Source organism: Pavona decussata, unplaced genomic scaffold, assembly GCF_977016875.1.
Source record: "Pavona decussata unplaced genomic scaffold, jaPavDecu1.1 SCAFFOLD_93, whole genome shotgun sequence".
NCBI lineage: Eukaryota > Metazoa > Cnidaria > Anthozoa > Scleractinia > Agariciidae > Pavona > Pavona decussata.
The window spans coordinates 3,294,361-3,305,505 of NW_028145510.1; the positions used below are offsets into that span (position 1 = coordinate 3,294,361).

Here is an 11,145-nt window from a genome sequence, read left to right on the forward strand (position 1 = left end):
CTCGTTCTCGGGGGCGGGAAGAAGAGAAACCCTGGGAACGAGGTTGATCCGTCTCTCAAAATGTCCACTTTATATCACCGATTAATCGATAATTCTTACGTTCTTTATCAGAAGTTGATAACAGTGAGCCTCTTTCCATGGAAAAGGACCCTGTAAAATATCCGATGGAGTCTTACTGGGCCTGCAGAAGCCACCCTCTAGAGTTAACCCTGTACTTTACTCCGAGTTTTGTAAGCAACGCATCAAATATCACAAAAAATATGCTACCATAAAAGAATATAACAACCAATTTCGCATGATTTATTTGCAAACATTGAAACCCTCGAAAACAAAACTGAAGAAAAAAAGCTACTTTAAACCATCTAAATACTGCGCAAATATTAATAATATTATCCATTAAAAAGATCACACTTGCCTCTTTAAAATAATGCTAATTAAATTAAAAACACGCTAAATTTCTGTTTAATAATACTGATGCTCACATTTGCCTCTTTAAAACAATGCTAATTAATAAAACGATAAATATAAAATAAATGTAAGTTACAATGCATTTCTGATTAATGATACTGGTGCTAAAATGGTTAATAAACTTCTACAAATTAATTTTTAAAACCAATGTACAACTGCCACTCGAAAATCATACATCTTTTTACAATAAAACCTTGAAAACATTTTAAAACTACAAACGCACTGTAAGCTGGCCCGTCACAGCCACAGTCGTGTTTGGTGAACGTCAAATATGACGTCAGTCATTGACCCAGTCAGGAAAAGCCTCCAAAATAAAGGTTACTCCATTGCAATAAAAATCGTACTTCTGCTGATTACTCTGGTTACAGAAGAGATGGAATCGGAGTCACAAGAATCTTCTGATATAGTGTGAATTAATTCGACGGAAGCAGAAACGAAAGCCTCGCTCTCAATCAAAATGGCGGAAGGTCGCCATTTTTGCGTTCTAAACCTTGGGTAAAGGGATTGAGAGTGAGCTATTTGATAAGTTGATTCTTCTGGTTGCACTTCCGATTCCGATCAAACAGTTCACACTTGATCACAAGCGGAATCATAAGAAAAAGGAAACGTTCTGATCCTTGCGATTCCGATTCTATTGAGCTTATGATTGCAATTCCGTCCGCATTTCTTTTTTTGTTATTCACATTAGAAAAGGTTCTTCACTCTTCCGATTCCGTCGTCAGTGTGAGCCAGCTCAACGTAACTATAGCAACAAAAGTAGCTATCAACATTTAAGTGCTTGGGTTAGTTTCTATCATTTGGTAACAAATCCAAGCAGCTCAGTGTATACATTAACTTGTCAGTGGTGGATATGAACCACTGTCAAATACCAGTAAGGTGAAGAATTGTTTCAATAATGTACTAAACAAGTAGATGGAAAGCCCCTATAACTGACAGTTGTGTGCTTAGTGACCTAGCCTTTGAATGGAGGCGAGGCTGGAGTTGACATTGTTTTGATAGAAACCTCAGTGCTTTTCATTTGTAAATGCAAACCAGTTAGCATAAGAAGAACAGGATTCCATATCAAAGGCATTAAGGTTACGTCACAAGTCAACTCCACCCTCACTTCCACTGAAAGGCCAGGGGTCCGTTTCTCAAAAGTCCCGGTAACTTACCAGACCCAATAAGTATATTTGTAAAATGTTTTGTCGTCAATTACACAGTAATTACAGATATGGTACTTGGTCAATGTTTTCATAAAATTGTAAGATTTTAAAATTTAGTATTCAAAGCTAACAAAAATTGGCTTCTGTTATTAAGAAACATTTATCGCCAAAGACGCTTATCAGGCCCAGTAAGTTACATGGACTTTCAAGAAACGGGCCCCTGGTTGCTTAAAAAAACAAATCCAAGAAAATGTCATGAGGTAAACAGCAAATCCTGGCTGGAGTTTGTGTAGCCAATCAGAGTACATTATAAAAGACACACTTTCCCCTAGATTGGTACCCAAGTTTGCTATTAGCTGATCATAGCACAATAGAAGAACTGATCAGAGCGTAAGCTGATCAGAGTGTGGCCTTGCTCACATCCAGAGGCTGTAGATGTAATCTCTACTTTCAGCCTAAAAGGAACTCCCAATATTGACACTATCAATCCAATGAGCTAATTAGATTCTTAACATATTCAATCACCCTGGAATCACCAATCATGCCCATATGCTCAGCATTGGGAAATGATTTGATCACCACCTGTTGCTGTTGTTTGCCAACAAATTTTTGACAAGCCTGCAGGCTGCGAATGTTCACAGTGCCATCGCCATCGCCAAATATAGTCTTGGGAAATGTATCAGGAAACTCATCTGTTCCGTAAACAAACTTTTCTGGAGTGTCAAGGCCAGTGCCATAGAGGCAATACAAGGTGACATTAGGCGGGTCGCTGATCCAGATGGGTGGGACCTGACCAGTCATGTTAATACCATCAGGATAACCAATGTCATGAAAGAACTCCTTTAAGTTACCCAGCGAGTAGTTCTGATTGGTTGTTTGGATAATCACCTGCTCAAAAAAAGAATACATTACTGTTAATCGATTGTTTTGCTAGATTGAAAATTGCTTTTAAAATGGAAGGGCTAAAAATTATTGTTACAGGGTTCATACCCTTTTTCAGAAACAAAATTAACAGGTGTCAGAAAGTTTCTTTTTCAGGACCCATAAATATTAATGAACATTAAGTATTTTGAAGTGGTTAGATCTTCCCATCTGGCCACTCCTCTGCCTTTCAACAAAACTTTATTTTTGAGTTCACAGACATCCTGGGCCCACTTGTTTGAAAGCTGATTAACGCTAATCCACGTTTAAAAGCTGGTTAACTAAGGTTTTTATCTCACTCGTTAAAAAAATGTTTTTAAAGCTAATGGTAAAGAAATGTCTAAGTCAAAACAGAGGGCAAAAATCTTTTTGAAGAATACTAGAAATTAAAAACTGCTATGTCGAGATAGATACCATAATTAATAAAATGAAAGATTAGAATTCCGGCCGGAGTTTAGTTAGACTTAGTCTTCCTTGTTACACTTTGTTATTGTCTAGTTTTCCTCTTCACACATTATCATTAGTTATGTAATGTTAAAAAAATTTTTTAAAAAATCATTATTTTGCGTACAGTCTGGCTTGCCGCGATTAGCTCTTCGCTATTTGCAAGCCAGCCTAGTTACAACTTAAGGTTATGTAATGTTGTGAATAAATAAAACTTGGTTTGTAATTTAACTGGAATCATAGTTCCCCTTAATCCAGGATTAGCTCAATCGGGCTTTGAACAACTGGGCCCTGGATTTTCCAGGACCTCCCACCATTTTCAAGGACTTTCCAGTCCTGGAAAAAGCTAGTCAAGAGTAAAATTCAAGTACTTTCCAGGATCTGCATAGACCCTGTTGTTAACTACACTAAGACTTTACAGACTGTTTGCAAACTATTTGCAAGCCAGCCTAGTTACAACTTATAAGGTTATATAATGTTGTGAATAAATAAAACTTGGTTTGTAATTAAACTGGAATCATAGTTCCCCTTCATCCAGGATTAGCTTAATCGGGCTTTGAACAACTGGGCCCTGGATTTTCCAGGACTTCCCACCATTTTCAAGGACTTTCCAGTCCTGGAAAAAGCTAGAGTAAAATTCAAGTACTTTCCAGGATCTGTATGAACCCTGTTGTTAACTACACTAAGACTTTACAGCTGCCACTAACTTTTCAACCCATAAAACATTTTAAAGATAAAGCTGATGCAGCAGTGAACTTTACTGTTAAAGTGCCCCTAACCCTTCAATTTGTTTTCTTTTGGTAGATTTCCATATCTTTCAAGAACTCATTTTCAAAAAAATTTTTGAGAAACATTGAATCCTTTTTTTTTTCACGAGTGCTAGAAGTGGAGGCAGTCTTGTCGATATTTTCACCTATCGTTCGCATTAGTCCCCCACTCGGCCAAATGTGGAGCGTGACGTAAGAAAAGGACATCGTGCAAAAATATCCGAAGATTCGCGGTAATGCTTCAATTGTAAACAGAGAAAATGGTTTAAAAATGTGTGGTTTTTGGATGCAGCAACTCTCGAAATGTAGAGAAAGGAATCAGCATGCATAAGATTCCTTCTGAATCCTTCTGGTGTCCTTTTCTTACGTCACAGCTAAGAAAGTGTCAAATATCGGACGCTTCTCATTGGCTTGTTCCTAATGAGCCCACGAGACAAAAATTTGTCCAGCGGGGCTTAAAGGGCGCAGAAATTTAAAAATTTCAGTAACTTTTAGCGCTCGTAAAATAAAAATGATTCAATATTTCTAAAAAAAATTTCGAAAATGAGTTCTTCACAGATATAGAAATCTACCAAAAGAAAACAAATTGAAGGGTTAGGGGCACTTTAAAATATTGGTTTATGACTAGCTGTCATTAGATGGCTGTCAAACATGGAGAAAACCCTCTGTGTCAATCTTTTGGACACACTCATTCCTTGTGTTGTTTGAAAAAGGAGAGAGGGAGTTTAAAAAAATAATAAATAAATGTAAAATTTATGATAGATGGCTTCCTGATAAATGTGTACAGTACATGTACATGCAGGGCTATCACTGAGATTTCAAGTTGCTGGATAAATACAACAAGTAGATGGGGAATCAAACAGCTAGGAATTTCTTTTGGTTCTATTTTTCTTCTATTTTCCTATGAAAATAGCCGGGGGCCACGTTCTTAGTAATCAGGGGAAATCCGCGGCCCCCACATCTTAATGACAGCCCTGTTGTTCATATCTTTAAGGGTAAATATTATTCAGGAATTAGAAAGTGAGCTTTAAACAGGAATTTCTGGTATGAAAGTGGGCAGCTATAGCCTGGCCATTCTCACATTCAGGTGTCAATCAAACATTGGAGCATAATCAACTAACAGATACAATCATGTAACAGGTACATTTTTCTATGAACTTCTTGTTTAACAGTAAAATACTGTAGATCTGGAGACAAAAATATTAAAGTACCTGTACATGCAAGTCTGGCAACAACAGAATCAAATCAATATTTTGACGCAATGTGTAATTCCAGAACATATCAATACCCGGTCACTGATACATGTACACGTACCTCCTTCCTTCTACAGTTTTAAGGGACTGGTAATTCCTGAGGGGTGGGGTCTTTTCAAAAGGCCAAAAATGTAAAGAAAAGTATGAGGTAAAATTGGAATTTCCGGGGGGTGGGGGGTCTTACAAGAAATCCTGTCCATGGAGAGGGGGAATGGATATTTTCTGGAACTTTACAATAACCACTTGGCCAAACAGTGTGCTTCCTGCTGGGACAGGAAGTGTCAGTTCAGTAAAACGTCAGGGGCAGTACTAGCTACAAAGAACAAAACCAACCTACTGTACCTCTTCAGCAGCCCAGAAATCTTTGCTCGGCAACAGAAAAGCAGAGCTTTCATAAGTCCTGAGAACATGCCTGAGATTCAGTGGTTCTACAACTACATCTGGGAAGCCTAAGTTCGTCCCTGAAGCAAATACCCGCAAAAGCTTAGCTGTGCCTGCCCAAGCACCAGCGATGGTGACCCAGACTTTAATGTACGTGTCTTTCCAGTTTTGCGACATCATGCTAAGGAAGTGATGGGTAAATGGGCAGCCAAGGCTATGAGAGAGTAACACCACGCTTGTCTTATTGTTCTTGATGTAGGTGTCTTCAATCAGAGCCTTCAAATTGTAAAAATATTCTTGAGCCGAATCTGCAACACGAAAAAGTACAGCAAACATATACAAAATCAACTAATACTTCCCCACACACAACAATCTTTCATTCACATACCCATGTAGCACAGCTCTTAACGTTTGCTCAGCATGTGGATGGAATCTTATGCAGTGACCATTAAAAACAAAAATACCCAGTAGCAAGGCTAGCAAGACTTTCTTGCGGTACTGTTTATTGTGCCGCAGTCAAGGTGAAATTCCAAAGTGTGAAAGAATGACTTGCATGCATGGGCATGAGCAATGATGAAAGCTATTACTGACAATATTGCTTAAACTGTCCACCTGGTTGTCAAAAATGTTTTAAGTATATGTGCATGAAATCCTGAAGTGTAACCATTTCAGCAAAATATATCAATTTGAGACACTAAGTCCTTTCCCATGATTAAAGTGTTAACTATATGCTGCACTATTTTCTACAGCTAAATCTGTGGATAAAAACCAGTCAAATGAAGGCAGTTTTTTGAAAAGTAATACTTTCCTTCACTAGTTAGCCGGGTGTTTTTTTGTTTCAAAAATTTTGGCAACTTAAGGTTACTAATCAAGTTTAACATTGTTTTTGTTGCCTACATTTGCAATAATTTTTTTGGCCTTTGTTTTGCTTTGGATTTGAGTCCTATTCTTGTGAAAAAAGGTTTAGTTCCAATAATTTCATTCATTTAGTACATTTTTTTAGTACATACATGTATGTACAGGTATATCCTTTTTTCAGAGTAACAGCACTCAAGTCAAAAGAATTTTTCAAAACTTACTTGGTGCATATCGGAAGTCAAATGGGGCAGCTCGTATAGATACACCCTCTTGAAGTCCAAATTTTTCTAAGTCATCCACCATATCGGCAAAATACTCGCCAGGGTGATACAAAGAAGGATCTAGGTAAGATACGCCCTGTGTCGTGCCAAAATAAGGAACTCGAACCTCTACTCCAGGAGCATTTCCCATCTTGTTTGAGGAATGATTGAAAGCAAGTCTGTTGGTTAAAAACATACCGGTAGAAGGAAATAATTTAAGAGTTCAAAACTAATTCTGGAGCTCTTGATCCATTATTAGTCTAGTCAGCTCTACAACAACAAAACAACAACAAAAGCATTCACTTAAACATGATAAGACCTAATAAAACCCATATTCCTAATAATAATGTTAAAATATTATACTCAAACAAGTATGTATTTACTTAAAATTAATACCAGTTAATTCTCCCGCCTCCCCCCCCCCCCACCCCCCTCCCCTCAATGAGTGGATTTCAGAACCTCCCAAAAGCCCCACTGTCACTAACCAACCTCACCAAATTATCTTACTAGTAAAAAATATTCCATGAAAAGATGACTTGATATGTAATTGACTTCTTCATAAAATCAGTTTTTGGCTTTGGAACTGTAAGAGTCATTTTTTTTTTCTTCAACCATTTTCACTTGTAAACATATCTTCAGTTGAAGACTCAAAGACTACAGCTGCTGTAAATGCTACTTCAAACCTTTTGTTATCTAGAACAGACTGCAAAAACTTGTTTCCCTAAACTTAGATTAAGTTTTGCACAGAACATGTACCAAAAAGATAAAAATGCTTAATTTATGTTTAAGTTGGTTAATTACCGCTCCAAACATAAATCCCCACAAAAATAAGCTCCAGATATCCGGAACACAAGTTTCCTTCCAATAATAAACCATGCCAAATATTGGCACATATACAATTGAAGGGGTGCACGGAATGAGGCCCTTAGTGACTGTTGATGTTAGGTCAAATTCTTCTTTTGTTTCAAAAGTGAATACCAGGAAATTTGGAAGGAGAATCAAGCAACTTATCAGAAGTCGCTTAAACTCATTTTATTGTCAAGCCCATGCCATTATGAAATACAAAATTTCTCCTCAACAACATACCCCTCTGATAATAACCACCTCCAAGTTAAAAAAAAAGGCCTCTGAAGAAAATTAATACTACCCAGGGGCTAACATTGGAATTTTAGGGCAGCTAATTTCCAGATGAGCATTTCAAATTCCTGCTTCATTGGCTGAATTTCTCACAGGAGTGTTCAAGAAGGCAAACATTGTTAGTATTCTTTCAAAATAATGTTCAGCAACAATCATTATAACTTACTTTACCATAATTATTAAATCTACATGTAGGCAACCTAATTTTATGCAATCTATAAAGCTTAAGACTGCAAAAATATGAATGTTTGCCCAGCAGATCAATATTAATTAATAATATCGTCACATACATGTATTAAGAACATCAAACAGATTAAACAGAGCAAACTTGAGTAAACCAACAAACATGTAGTCTTATACCACCTGGATTCTTTTAAGCTCAATATTATTTTTATATTAATTTTATTAAAAACAAGAATGTAAAAGCTCACCTTATGTTGTCAGCCCAACAATCAATAGCCTCTGGCAACAAAGACTCCACGCTGAGCCATAAGTCAAACCACGAGCTTGAAGTCTTCTCACAAAAGAAGTGTGGTACGGATGATTTGTTGATGCGCGCCTGAAGTTGACTTCCTCCATCTCCAGGAACTATGCAAAGATATAGTCAATGGCACTGTCTTAGCAGGGAACTGGCCATATTATATGTAATGAGGTAAGCTAAATAAATTTGAGTTGACACAGAAATTTAATCCAGCTTCCTAGCAAGAGTAAGCATTGCTAAATAAACAAGAAAAGTGAGGATTGAATCTTATTGTCAATTTTTACAGGATAGAGGGGTGGTTACAGTATGTAATAAAGACACCATCTTTTGAGGTTGAGGAAGGGGGCTGTAGGCAGAGACCACCATCTATTTTGTGGTTTGGTGGGTCTTGTTCAAGTGTACGTGTAGTAGTTTTCACCACTTCCAATACAAGTACTTTAAGTACCTTCCCAGGTATTGTTCTGTTTGGAAGGATTCATGACAAGCAATATCACATTTGAAAGCTAAAAAAAGGCTGATTGCAAAAAGGGCCTATAGATGTGCTTTGCCTTGCACTTGTGCTTGTGCTCATGCCTTCCAATTCTCATAAGTGAAAACCAGGCTTTAATAGGTTATTTGAAATTACCCGGCGTAATAAATCAATGACAATCAATCATCAGAAATTCGATCAATCAATAGATAACAACCAATGACAATTAAGGATGGTGCCTACTTTTAACTGCGCATACATTCTACACATCTTGAGAAACTCGGGTTTCCTACAGGTGGTGCCTACTAATATAGGCATATTTTTGCGTGATTTAAAACTACACTGTATACAGAGAAAGCAAAACTTAGCAAGTGCTCTTGGTATCCAAAAAAAAAAAAAAAACTGGGGGTAAACCATGCATTTTCCAGACTGAAATAATAAAGCTTCAATTTGGAAAAAATGTCATACATTCCTTAATATTTTAATTACAGATTTTTAGAATCATTGTTGCTTAATAGGCCATTTTCATGATGGCGTCATTTGACTACAACTACCAGAATTCATTTTGTTTCCATTTTCAAATTCAAATTTTGTAATCCCAGTGGAGAGCAAAGAACAATAGCTCTAATTAGCATGAGAAAACAAAAAACTGAAGGATTCTGGTAGTTGTAGTCAAATGAGGCCATAGTGAAAATGTCCTATTATAATCTCTGAAAAATGCGTGTTTACCCCCAATTTTCTTTTTGGATTCCAACAGCCCTAGCTTGCTAAGATTGGCTTTTCCCACACAGCCATAAACTATGCAAAAATACTTCTGTATTAGTAGGCACCATCCTTAATTAATTGTTATTGATTGCTATTGGGCAATCGATGACAAATCGCTAATCACTAAGCTTCATCCTCTAATTGCTATCAATTGCCATCTATTGCCATTGATTATTATTGACTATCTTTTGCTGTCAAGCTATTTTTTTTTAATCAGTGGAACAAAACTACCAATAATAATTATTATTGGTAGTTTTGTTCCATTCATGGTTACATACATGTAGGTGTGTACAGGTTACTTTTACCCTGGCTTTTGGACAAATAAACCAGGAAATATGTGTCAGGTTGTTTTGACTATCTACCAAGTTGTAGTTAAGGGGCACCACGAATGCTCATTTGACGTTGAAGTTGGCAATAAATTCGTTGCTCAGAAGAAGAAAGGAAATCACGGGAATGCGCTAAAGGTGATCGATGAGATACATGATTGTGGTCAACTGCAGGGTCAGCTCCAAAGAAATTAAGTAGCACCGCTATGGCCTTTGAAAAGCAAAATTTTGGAAATGAAATTTTTTCAAAGCAGCATCCTTTGGCTTCAGCCTTATGCGCCTACTGGCGCTTGGAGAATTGACGATGACTCTTAGGCTCTTATAGCTGCAAGTTTGACAACTGTTAATTGTGTTATTAAATTTCTCCGTATTTCTTCTGTAAAAGCATTTCTTTTTGGCTTTCGAAAAAATATGCAAATTGATGACAATCGATATTAACCTATGATAATCGATAACAATCAATGGCAATTAAAAACACAAATTTTATAGCCATCAATTGGTCATCGATTTCCGATATCAATCGATTAATTGTTATCGATTGTTATCGATTATCGGTCTCATCGATTGATCACTACGGTGAAATAAAAAGCCGATTATTACCAACGCTAATCCCGGGCCATGGAAAGCTCCTTTCGGCTCTTGCCATTCTGAATTGCATTTTAAAGGCATACCTTCCAAGTACATCTCTATTCCTTTCATTCAAAATGTAACTAAATAGAGAAAAGGTGGTAAATACCTGAGATCCTTTAGAGCATTTTCAACCTACGTACGTGTCACGCGTGCAAGCATATGTCCCCACAGGTATCCCAAGCTGTATGAGCGTTAAAATAAAGACCTTTGTTTTGACCTTTGTAATTTGAGTGTCACGGTGAGTGTTACGCAATGGCGTAAATTATAAGGGTTTGTATGGGAATTTACGAACGTGTTTTGGAATCAAAAATAAAGGGCATGAATTGGAAAAAAATGGCTTACCTTGTCTCCTTGGTATCTTGCCAGTGTTTGTGTGCCGTATTTTGGCCATTTCAGCGCGATTTAGTGGGTTTTAGGTTTGCCGATTTCCTCTCTATATATAATCTCCCCAAGGTAGGTTACTGCAACGCGAGGCTCGGCAGATCTCCGAATAATAAAACAGCCGTTAATTCGCCCCAAAAGCTCCAATCGTCTCGAAATTCCACATAGAGCTCGCACCATAGCTCCTCCAACCACTCGCTTCCTTCATTGGACGAAAACCTCCGCGGAACGGGAATTTCACCCGGCAAAACTCAAGACGCTTGTCCATCACAGACCTTCAAAACATGCTTGATTCATATGTTCCGTGCACCGACGGTTGGAAAATCGCCTTAGCAGCCAGGCCTCCAGGTTCAAATCACTTGCCAATCCGGTGGGACAGCGGTCAATTCTCGACCACAACAATAACACTCTCCCTCCGGGCCCTGCCAAGAGCGGATTGTCTCCATTGTGTTACGTTCA

The 11,145-nt window shown here is 37.6% G+C and overlaps 1 protein-coding gene and 1 long non-coding RNA gene across 2 annotated transcripts; both read right to left on the reverse strand.

Moving 5' to 3' along the window:
* Positions 1-271: 271 nt before the first annotated feature.
* Positions 272-639, reverse strand: LOC146473655 (uncharacterized). The gene is made up of 2 exons (XR_014866399.1): positions 518-639; positions 272-450 (listed from the first exon to the last, which is right to left on the reverse strand). It is a non-coding gene; the product is annotated as an uncharacterized LOC146473655 (long non-coding RNA).
* An 840-nt stretch (positions 640-1,479) lies between these two features.
* LOC146473656 (lysosomal phospholipase A and acyltransferase-like) lies at positions 1,480-10,348 on the reverse strand. Its single transcript, XM_085118342.1, has 5 exons — positions 10,276-10,348; positions 8,066-8,222; positions 6,459-6,676; positions 5,341-5,687; positions 1,480-2,501 (listed from the first exon to the last, which is right to left on the reverse strand). The coding sequence occupies exons 1-5, from the start codon at positions 10,331-10,333 to the stop codon at positions 2,097-2,099; spliced, it is 1,185 nt and encodes a 394-aa protein (XP_084974468.1). The 5' UTR covers positions 10,334-10,348; the 3' UTR covers positions 1,480-2,096.
* Positions 10,349-11,145: the final 797 nt, after the last annotated feature.

Bases quoted from the DNA above. Each gene is read 5' to 3' on its own strand.
- LOC146473656 (XM_085118342.1), bottom strand. From the start codon at position 10,333: ATGCAATTCAGAATGGCAAGAGCCGAAAGGAGCTTTCCATGGCCCGGG. The intron at 6,677-8,065 runs GTGAGCTTTTAC...TTTAACCAACAG, and splicing joins TGTTGGGCTGACAACATAAG to ACTTGCTTTCAATCATTCCT. The intron at 2,502-5,340 runs GTACAGTAGGTT...TTTTTTGAGCAG, and splicing joins ATTTCTGGGCTGCTGAAGAG to GTGATTATCCAAACAACCAA.